Below are 10,786 nucleotides of genomic sequence, written 5' to 3'. Positions count from 1 at the left end.
ACGAATATGGGGGCGTGCGATCCGTTGCCACAGGTACAAGATTGCCGCACCATAATGCGAAGCGTGAACTACTGCGTACAAAAGCTCAAAGGAAAGTCACATTACCCAGGAGATAGAGACACTGGCTGATACAGAACTGTAGATGTTACTGGTGCAGGAGGCTGAAGTTGCGAAAGGGCAGAAGAGCAATTCAAGAGTTCTGGGGGTTTCTTTGGAGAGAGGAGGAGGGCACGGTGGGTTTTAATTCGCAGAGAGGGACAGCCAGCGGAAGGAAGAGCAGCAGCGACGCGGCACAAGCCGTCACGTGCGGTAATGGGAGGCGCTGGGCACTTGGAGCAGTCGTTGGAGAAGGGCCCGAGGCTGCCGAGAAGGGACTGCGCGGGACTCGTGTTGCGTTTGTCCAGCAGCGGTCTTGCTGAACCTGTTATCGAGCGCTGCCGACGATAGTGACGGGCAGCAGGCGGTCGCTGTTTCGAGGCATTCGAGGTCGACGTCGTCGGTCAGATACGGCTTGACGAGGTTGAGTCGTACAACGTGATTGGCATCATCTCGGGCCATTGTCGTGTCGGGCGTGGTTCGACTCGACGTGATAGGTGGCGAGTATCGACGACAGAAGGCCCCGTCGTGGAGCAGATGGTGGTTGTCCGACGACAACAGGGCGCATAGGAGACAGCATTGACGCCGTCTGGCGGAGCGCGTCCCACCCAGAGATCGTTGGAGCTTGCTCACTGCTCAACGATAGTGAGAAGCCGGGCATTTAACGTTACGGGCTCTTACGGGCTCAGTACCGAAGACAATATTAGGAGGTACTGTCGCAGAAACGAGGAACAAAAGGCAGACCGTGCCAAGATCACGGATATTGTCGAACTTTTTACAGGCAATCTGACAGAACCTGCGAGTCATTCATCAACCCAAGATTTCATGCTGCCTTAATACTAAGATAAGCCTAGGCCAGCATCGACACAGGGCACCGACTATGCTTAGAAGCATACACCTTAAAGGCACGGATTCGGCCACGTAGACCAGTTCATCTACTTAGATCCTTAGACGTCTCAATACATTCACTTGTGCCCTAATGACGATTCCACTGGCTAGATTAACTATTCGCCACAGTCTCTATCTGGGCCAATTCAAAGCCCAAAGGCCCGAGGGCACTCTCTAACCTTTACACGTAAGCTCTATCTCAGCTTCATCGGAAATCCCCAGGCCCGAGGACGCGTTGGTCCAAGATCCTTCCAACGTGAGTCTTGTCAATAGACTCGCAGTCTCTCCGTAACTTCGTCATGACAACCTTCAAAAACTGGACCAGTCCCTCGTCGCACCTGCCAGGAGCATCCGAATCCCTCTGATCGTTCGACCCGCCCTGGCCGTTCCCGCAAGAGAGCTGCAGGAACCGGCGGGTGCTGCGGTATTCCTCCATCGACTTCAGGTACAGCTGGCCGGCGAAGAGGTTCAGCTGCGTGGCAAGCGACAGAGCGGGCTTAGGAGACACGCCGCGGTGCGGGACCGTGTAGAGATCCAGGCCGTCAAGGGGCCGGAAGCCCATGTTGGGCCGCGGGGAGTACAGATGCAACGAGACAAAGGACGACCTCTTGACTTCGGAGAGGGGCTGTTGGGCCTCGAAGGGGCTGATGACCACGGCCGTCTCGATGACGCCTGTTCCCGACGCGGATGTCAAGATCCACTGGACGGATCTCTGGAACAGGTCCGTGACGTGGCCTATACCGAGTGGCTTGATGATGACAAGGGCAAAATCCGACGTCACCAGGAGACCTCCGGGCAGCTTGCCGACATCGAAGTGTCGCGCGGCGGTGGTGTCCGACACGGCGCTGAACGCCGGCATGCAAGCCTTGGAGTCCTCCGGGACAATGCCATGGGTGACAAACCGCCGCAAATCGGGGTGGAGAGAGTGCTCTGCTGGGGTTGCGGGCGGCGGCCTCTGGATCTCTCTCTCCTGCTCGATCTCGGGAGACAGCTCGCGCTCCTGCTCCTCGCGGAAGGTAACCGAGTCCTGGTCGAAGCCCTGGAGTTCGAGGAGTCGCTCGGTGATGGGATCAGGGCTTGTCATGGTTGTCGGGCCGGAGTTCTCTGCGGTCTTCACCTCGGCGAACGGCTTGGGCCTGTATCTGCTCTCCAGAGTTTGGGCCTCTGCCTCCAGGAATCTTGCTGCGTATGCAGTGTCCAACTTGGTCGTTCCGTTTACCTGAGCCTCTTTCCACAGAATCCTGTGCTCCTGGTGCCGTCGCCCCTGGTTCGCCCACAGCCAGATACCGCGACGAAGGTCAGTGAACGTCTCGGAAATCGCCCACTCGAGGATATCGACAACGGCGATTGCCCCTCCACTCTCCTTGCGACGTGATCGGATTTTCTGCTGGATCTCGTCGGGAACGCAGAAAGTGACCGACTGCCCCTTCCCCAGCTTGCGCATTCTCATACAGGCTATGGAGACTCGTTAGCAAAAGTTGCCGTGGGGTATCAGTCTGAACCAACTCACCTTGAACCAATCTGTCCTTCGTTAGACCCGCACCAAGAGTCACGGCCGCGCGGTAGCTCGCCGGGAGCTTCAGGTCTGTCCCCCTGGTGTGCGCCTCGTCGAGGAACACGAGACAGACGTCGGTCTGGCCGGCAAACGGGGAGGTCTGGAAGCTCTCAACCCGGCCACGTCTATCGACCACGCAGAGCTGGTCGTTCTCGTCGCAAAAGATGACGGCCTGCGTGTTTTCGTGGTCGTCGGTCATCGCTAGCCACCGCTTCGCGACGCCAATATTGTCAAGCTCCAGGATCTGAGCGCCAACGTCGAGGATGACCCTGGCGGGCGGCTCCAGACGCGTGACCATCTCCAAAAGAAGTTCCGCGTCGGTCTGGCCGGCTGTCTTGCGCTTCGGCATCAACACCACAGAGGTCTCGTCTTGCAAGAGGTACTCGAGGACCAGAGCGTTGGTGTGCTGCTGTCCCTTGTCTTCCAGCTGTTCGACGGTGAGTGGAAGAAACGCCCGCGAGTCGTTGGTTCCGCTGAACCCAGTCGTCGGTCGGGGCTTCTTCTCGCCAATGTCCCAACCTGACGCCGAGAGCTTGTGCGGAAACTCCTTCAGCTCCTTCGGGAAGACGATGTGGGCGAGGAAGTAGTCCACGGTGCCCTTGGCGTACCGGAAACACGGGAACACCTGCTCGGTGCACTGCCTCTCGTCGTCCAAGTTGATTCCTGCCAGCTGCTGAAATGCGGGGGGGAGACAATGGCTGTCAGCAACCCAGGCTTGGTACTCCATGTCGGCCTGGTCGGTCCTCAAGAGATGGGCAAAGGTGAGACGGAGGGCCTCGTCGGTCAGGCCGCCGTAGTAGTAGCTCAGCGACGTAAGTGTGATGATCACCTCGGGGTGGCTGAACTCGGAACGAGCGCTCGGGTTGTCCTTGGCGCGGTAGGGCACAGCGAGGCGGGTTTCCTGCTTTCGGTTGGGATCCAGACCGTAATCAACCTTCCACCGCTTCTGGCAAAAGCCGAAAGCCAAGACATTCAAGGCCACTAGGCCGCGGAGGAGGAGAAGCGTGTTCCTGGTCAAAGGAGACCACAACCTAGAGTTCTCGACCGCATCGATCTCCGCCTGTGACAGATTGACCTCGTAGATGTAGTCAAAGACGGCAGCTTGGATCTGTTTCGACTGGCTTGCCATGGGAAGTCCAGCAAAGCCCTCCTCGCTGAGCTGACGAGCAACGAGGTTGAGCAAGCCGTCCTTTGCATCGTCTCTCAGGATTCGCAGCCTGGGGAAGCATCCAGGATGCCCAGGAGACACCTCGACGGAGTCGGGATAAAGCTTGTGAACTTGAGCACTGGCTTTCCGGACAATATCCAGCACATGATGAATGCAGATCCATCGATCCGGACTGTGTTCAATCGGCCGTTGTGTACCCACAGTATATACCAGCTCAAACTTGACGCTAAAGTTCTCGTCGCTCTCGTCGACGATGTCGCGAGATGCTCCGTCCAGGAAGTCCTTGGCCTTGAGGAGAGAACGACTGACAGGCATGTTGCCGTTAATAGCCGTCTCAATCCCCATAAGCTGGAACGAGAGGATGTGCTCGGGCTGTACGAGTAACACGCCTCTAGAGTCCCTGCAGTCGACGCAGATCGAAAACAGCGCCGCCGCCTCGGCCTGCCCGATCTTGATGGCCCGCGAGAAGGGGAGGTGGAACACCCGGCGGCCCACGAGCCCGCCAAGCTGAGACTCGAGCATCTGCTGAGCCTGCCGAGCCTGCGGCTTGGCGACGACGACGCGGGCGAGCGCGGAGCCGTCTGCGAGTGCGGCCGCCACGATGGGGACGATGACGGCGGATTTGCCCTCGCCCATGTTGAGCTGCATGACTGCATTCTTGCCGGAGGGGGGGTTACGCATCTTCTCGGCGATACTCTCTTGAACCTCACGCACTATCATGCCGCTGTCGATCTCGAGGAGCAGTGTATCCGGATACTTCAGGGGTGTCCAGTTGGTGTGTCCCGGGTTGCGCAGTTCGTTCTCGAGGGCGGCGGGGTCGTCCTGGCATGTCACCATTCTCTCAGCTCGTTGAAGTTGCGTCAGGGCGACGCCGTAGTCCGCGATCCGCTCTCTCCACTCCATCGGCGTATTCTCGAGGTTTTCCTTGTTAATCCGCTGCAGAATCAGCGTAGGTGAGACGCGAGGTCTAGAGTAGACGTCGCAAATCTCGGTTGTTTTCGGAGCGTGCCCGGTCTCGAGACTGACAACAGCTTCGGTGATAGCATTGTACTGGCGCGAAACTTCCTCCTTGCACAGCCGGAGATTCTCTGCGATCTCGTCTCTCCTATGAGCCTCTGAAGTCGTAGCGTTGCTGCCAGTGCCTCCTCGCTGCATCGCCTGATGACTAGCGTCGAGGTCGTCGACATAGCGCCGCTCGTAGACGCCCTGGGCATTGCCGCGCAGCTTTTCGAGTAGCCCCGGCATCCTATACTCTCGCTCTCGGGACACAGAGAGAGTCTCAGAGCCTAACGCATGGTGAGCGCGTGCTGGAGGAGGCGGGATCGAGCGCTCGAAGCTGGCATCGGCGCTCACGAAGCGAGACGATGTCGAGGGGTTCCACTGCGTGGTGATCAACAGCATAGAAGGCCATTTAGCTCTGATATTTTGCTGGGGCATATTCGTCACAATACGCTCGAGATACTCCACGAAGAGCTTGTTGTCGTGCCACGCTTTGAAGCGCAGCTGGATCGAAGAACGAGCCGCTTTGATCTTCACATACCTGTTCCAAAAGGCCCACTGGGCGTGATTCGATGGTATATTAGGCGATGGACAGGGCCATTGGGACTCCAGACAGGCTAGGATGCCGTTCACGGCCTTCTCCTTCTCGGTGTTGTACTTCGTGCGTCGCTGCTCATAGGCACGGCCCGACTCGCCGTGACCCTGAACCATGTTGGCGGGATGGATGAACTGCTTGATGAGCCTTCGAAGCTCCTGGCTGTTAACGTTGGAGCCTTCCGAGAGCTTGAAGCTGACGCCGGCGGGACACTGTACCTCGCGCACCTCTGGGGTTGTTCGGAAGGCTGCAAGTGTGTTAATGACGCCCACGTGCGCGTCCTTGGCGAAGGCGAGGGTGGCTAGCCAGATCATAAGCCTAAACTTGCAAACCCGCGGGACCAGGTCCTTGTGTAGGGCTATCCAGTTCGTTGTGATGAAGTCGGAGGATTCCGTCAGGAGACCGGCGTCGTAGGCGATGTCGGCGGCAGTAGGTATATGTGAATGGCCTGGACCAGAGACAGCCGGGCCTTTCTTTATATAGCGCCGCAGTTGGTCGCCGAGCGCTGGCGAAAGCAAATAGGACAGGATGCGCCGGTTGGCGAAGACGACTTGCGCAATCGAGTGAGAATTCACGCCCCCGGAAGATGCAGCTCGGTCCCTGGGCTGGTACTCTACGTCCGCAGTGGTGCAGTGAAGTTCCGCGCCAAAGCCCGAGACGCGGAACGCGGACGCTCGGATGTTGTCCCGGCGAAGCAGATGGTCGTCGACGTGATCCAGATCAGGAAGATCGGTCTTCAGCTGCGGGTGAAAGAATACCGACCTGGACGCGTCCTCAAAGATGGAACGCACGCGCTCCAGGAAGACACCATTCTGGGATAAGGGGCTGAGGTTCTTATCCCACTCCACGGTCTGCATGACACGCTCATGTGGAGGGTAGTATGTTCTTCCAGGAGTCAGTCGAGCAAGGCGTTCAAGCATCGCCACATTCTCCGGTGCTAGACAGTCGAAAGATCTCAGAGAAGCCGAGGCCAGGATAGTCAAGGCCTCCTCTGTACCGGTCTTTCCTGTGAGCGGATCGGGAAGGCAGAACGAAGTCAGGGCGTGGAGGTAGCTGAGGAAGAGCTTGCTCTGGCGGCTGCCGTTGCTCACAAGTCGGCCGAGCTTGTCATCCACGTCGTAGGCGTGGGCCTTCTGACCGAATCCCTTGCCGATATCGACTTTGACATAGCTATTCGTGCCGACGTATGAAACCTTTCCCTCCAAGACCAGAACCTTGCGCCGCGGAGGAAGTCTGGAGTCGGGACCCTGTGAGGTCGTCAACGCCAGCTTGTCGCGCAACGCCACCAATGTGCCAATCGACTGCAGAGTATCGACCGACATGCCACGGTATTGTCTAGAGACCACCTCAGAGGTCCCCGGCTTTAAGGTGAACTCCAGCCCTGATCGGGGGATGTCGATGAATACGGTCTTCGAGCTTCGAAGGATCACGTGGATCCAGGTCGCGGTCTCCAATGGTGCAAGTATCTTGGCCAAGAGCCTGGATGAGGCTGTGTTGAGGCCCACGAGCACGTCTTCGTCGCGGGACAGCACCCAGCCGCTGCGGTCCTCGCACCGCCGGAGCTTCCAATTTGCTGCCGAACGTTTCCACGGGGTCTGGATGTCACAGAATTCGACGCAGCCCTCGTCGTGGTTGTACCAGTGTACGTGGTTGTCAACGAAGAAGGTTGGGAATCGCCCATCCAGGTGATGGGACGGTACCAGGTCGAACTTCTTTCCGTCTTGCACCGCGTGCACGAGGAAATCGGGCTTGGCGTTGAGGGCCACGTGAACTTCGTGCCCCGCGTAATCAGCCGTCGACGAATACTGCATTCCTGGAACAGGACTCGGCATGATGTCCAGAGACAGCCGACCAAAGAGTGTTCGGTAGGCTGGGTGCTTTCGGTAATTCGCCGGAAGGCGATCCAGAGGCACGCCGTCGACGAGAAACTCTCCCGAGACGAGGCCGAAGTGAACAGACTGGGGGCTGGACGATGCAGTGTAGCTCGCTAGCCAGCAGTCGTGTTTCTCTGAGAGAACCGCCCAAGTGCCACTGGGGCTGTACGCAGGCCAACAAGCGAGTATGGCATCGTCAAGTGCGGCGCTGGTCTCTGATGTGACATGCGTCGCCACGTACCGGTAGCAACTGTACAAGGTCCGCTGCCATCGGGCGTAAAGAAACAGGACCGGGGCTCCGAGAGAGGTGAGCAGCTCATCCGAATACTCTTGGACGTAGGTAGCACACTGGAAGTAGATGGAGGCCTCCTGTCTATGCTCAAGCACATCGCGCTGGTGTGTCGAGTCGAGGTTGAACGTGTCGGTGCAGATCAACAGAACCTCCATCGCCTTGCGCTGCAAAGCGATCTTTTTGCTGTCACCGCTGTCGCTGCCTTCACCGCTGTCGGCGATCGTGTTCCGAGCCTTCTCCCTGAGATCCAGGGCCCAACGGAAAGTGATACTCCTGGTCTGGCGCAAGTAGTCGAGACACTGCCTCTCGATGTCGGGGGATTGCGTGACGGTGAGCAGTCGGCGGGCGACCGAAATGAAGGCGGCGAGCGCAGTCGAAGACTGCCAGTTCTCCTCGAAGCCGCGAGTTGCTTCTCTGACGCCTTCCAGAAGCTGTCCCGCGAATCGCTCGTCCTCGCAGATTTCGTGAGCGGATCTCGAGACCGATCCGTTGTCCAGACCGGCTTGGTGGATACACTGCCAGATTGTCATGGCAACCTCCCACTTCTTAAAGTCGACCGCGGGCGAGAAGAGCTGGACAAGTATGTTCTGCCACTGGATCTTGTGGCCGAGCGGGATTGACCCCAGAGCCTTGTACTCTCCGACAGTCATCTCCAGCGGGCAATCGTTCTGCGAGGCGATGACAGAGTTTGGCGGTGGACCATCTGGCGCTGACGCGGGGCGGTAGATGAACTTTTGCAAAGACTCTGAGCCCGACGGCAGATTGTACGTGCAATCCAATGGGATATCGTCCGTGATCTCAAGATCTCTGATGAAGTGGGATCTTGCGTCATCGAAGTACTTGAAATGAAGCCCGTTGTTAAGGAGCACGTTGGATTCATTGGCCGAAACGACGGGAACAGGGTTTCGATGAACGACGACATTCGGCTTTGTCTCCGACAACAGATCAACGCGCTGCTTAGAGACATTGGTCTCCGCGTATCGTCGGAGAGCGTCGTAAGCGAGCAAAGGGTACCGGGTACTGGGCTGTCCTAAGCCGTCGTGCTGGAGCTTGAGAACATTCATGAGGACGTAGAAGCTGGCCTCCCTCCAGTAGCCGAACGTCTGTGGGAGTGCGAGCTCAAACACAACCGACTTCTTCTCGTAAACATTCCTTGGTAGTGGCCATTCGTGAACGCAGATGTGAAGCCTCTCGGCTTGGCTCAAACATGTGCACCTGGTGCACCGGTCAGGGAAGTGTCTCTCAACGTAGCCGCCCTCCCAATCGTCCCAAACACTGACGCTGTTGCAATTACTGCGTGAATACTGCGACATGAGTGATTGGTATTGGGACTTGAGCCTGGCCAGCTCGCGCCGCTTCTCATCTCGGTCAGCCGTGGCATTGGCTTCAATCTCGGTTAAGAGCGTCTGATGCCGGCCCGACTGCACAAAATATCGAACGGAAAAGCTGTCTGGCGATCCATAGGTAGTGTACACGTGGAAATCCGAGCAACGGGACATGCGGTGGCGGGAGCGGTTGGCGAGATACCGCTCAGCCTGAGAGAGCCTTTCCATTTTCTTTCTCGACGGCAGCAATAGACTCTGAAACAACTCGGTTGGTATTCCGGCGTCGTAATCCACCAGCAGGGGGTGCGCGTGGACGGCAGCCTTGTCGCAGGCAATCCAAAGCTCCAGTATAGTCAGCAGCATGATGGAGGTCGACTCCGGGTTCCCATCGTACTCGGAACTGGCAATGCGGTGATATACCTCAATGAGCTGCCGCAGCTGGGAGCAACTGTTAGTGTAGCCATGGGCCAGCTGCGATGCCATCCAGCGATCGAGCATCGTCTCGACCCAGGCCTCGAAGGATGCGAGGTCGAGCTGCATGTGGTCTTTGTCTAAAGCCATGGAGTCCAGACAGTGCGGCAGGGAACAGTCTTGGTCGTATTTGGCCAATTTCCAGGACGGAGTGAAGTCTCGACTCGTGCTGGCGTTGCTACGCTTTTCTAAACTCGTGAGGAAGCTGTCTAGGTTGGGATTGGCGACGACGGTGTCCAGCGAGAAGTTCACCGTTTTTAGACGGGAAAAGTCATCGATGAGGTCGATAGAAGTGTCCTTCAGAATGTATGACCATCTTTCCAGGAGAACTTTGTTTGCATAGCGCATCTTGTCGCGGACGTATTCGAGGGGGCTCGCAAGGGTTTCGGGCCCGATCTTTATCAGCCTGCGGGAGAGCTTCGCCGTCATCGAGTAGAGCATGTCCGAGTGGAGGCTGACGTCCATCCCCTTCTGGAGTATGTCGCCCATGAGGAATGCCATGAAAGTCTTGTAGAGTTGGACGCCATCTTCTGAAGGTGCGGCAGAACGGACTAGGGTCAATTGAACGGCCACGCGGATGAGCAGCCAAATTGGAGATCTACGCCAGGGTAGACGAGCGTCCTTCCACAGGACCTCTTCCCGGGTGTTCTTCCAGATGCGGTTGCAGGTTGCGGGCTGTCCGACAGCCAGGAGGAATCCATTCAGAAGCTCTGTGACCAGCTTCGGGTGACTCGTATCTCGGTTCTCATCCTGCATCTGGCCAGCCTTCTTGGTCTTGTGCTTGGTGTCACTAGCTGACTGGGCGCTCATCTTGCTCAGGGTGGCTGCCACGGTCGTAATAAATCCGGCTTCCCGGGCGTCCTCGAGGCTGACGGAGACGGCCGTCCCTGGGAAGGTTCGACGCAATCGTCCGGCGGTCTTGATTACTGCCTCGTTTGAGGGCGACAGCTCGAAAGCCTCGACTTGGAGCGAGGAGCCCACTCTGCTGATCAAAACGCCCGCGTTCTGCTCTCCAATGTGAAGAACGACTGAGCCTCCTGTATCGTGAGGTCAGCGTTGAGTGACCTCCTTGCGTTCATTGGACAAGCTTACCTGAATCGCAAATTCTGCGCAAAACCTTTGTCAGTTCTCCCTCGTCCACAGCCAAGCTTCCTCCTAAAGACTTATGTATCAGGAGCGTATTGCGCAACAGGCCCGCGGCCAAGGTGACGGGCTCCTTCTGAGACTCTGCGACATGGTCCCTTAACGTGGCGAGAGCGTTGTGGGCATATGTAACGAGATTCATCTCACTGCCGTGAGATAAGTCGTCGCCCTGAGGAAGCTGCGATGGCAGAAACACATGCCGAACGAGGTAGGATGTTGTTTCCATCGCAACATTCCCAGGGTTTTCAATGGCCATTTGGAGATGCAAGTAGGAGAAGAATCTTGGAATTCGGTTTGGTGGGAAAGAGCAATATCGGCCTTTCGTCGGTCAGCAACCTATATATAGCCCGATTTGTGACAGTAAGAGAAGTCAAAGTGCT

The 10,786-nt window shown here is 57.4% G+C and overlaps 1 protein-coding gene across 1 annotated transcript; it reads right to left on the bottom strand.

Moving 5' to 3' along the window:
• Window positions 1-1,189: 1,189 nt before the first annotated feature.
• Window positions 1,190-10,662, bottom strand: CGGC5_v017152 (uncharacterized protein; the record flags this gene model as incomplete). Its single annotated transcript, XM_032026558.1, has 3 exons — window positions 1,190-2,439; window positions 2,495-10,300; window positions 10,356-10,662. 3 exons carry the CDS (start codon window positions 10,660-10,662, stop codon window positions 1,190-1,192), a joined length of 9,363 nt encoding a protein of 3,120 aa, XP_031877010.1.
• Between the last annotated feature and the right edge of the window lie 124 nt (window positions 10,663-10,786).

This window comes from Colletotrichum fructicola (genome assembly GCF_000319635.2).
Source record: "Colletotrichum fructicola Nara gc5 chromosome Unknown KSG_Nara_v1_contig11, whole genome shotgun sequence".
NCBI classification, from domain to species: Eukaryota; Fungi; Ascomycota; class Sordariomycetes; order Glomerellales; family Glomerellaceae; genus Colletotrichum; species Colletotrichum fructicola.
This window is presented reverse-complemented; position numbering and strand designations above follow the sequence as displayed.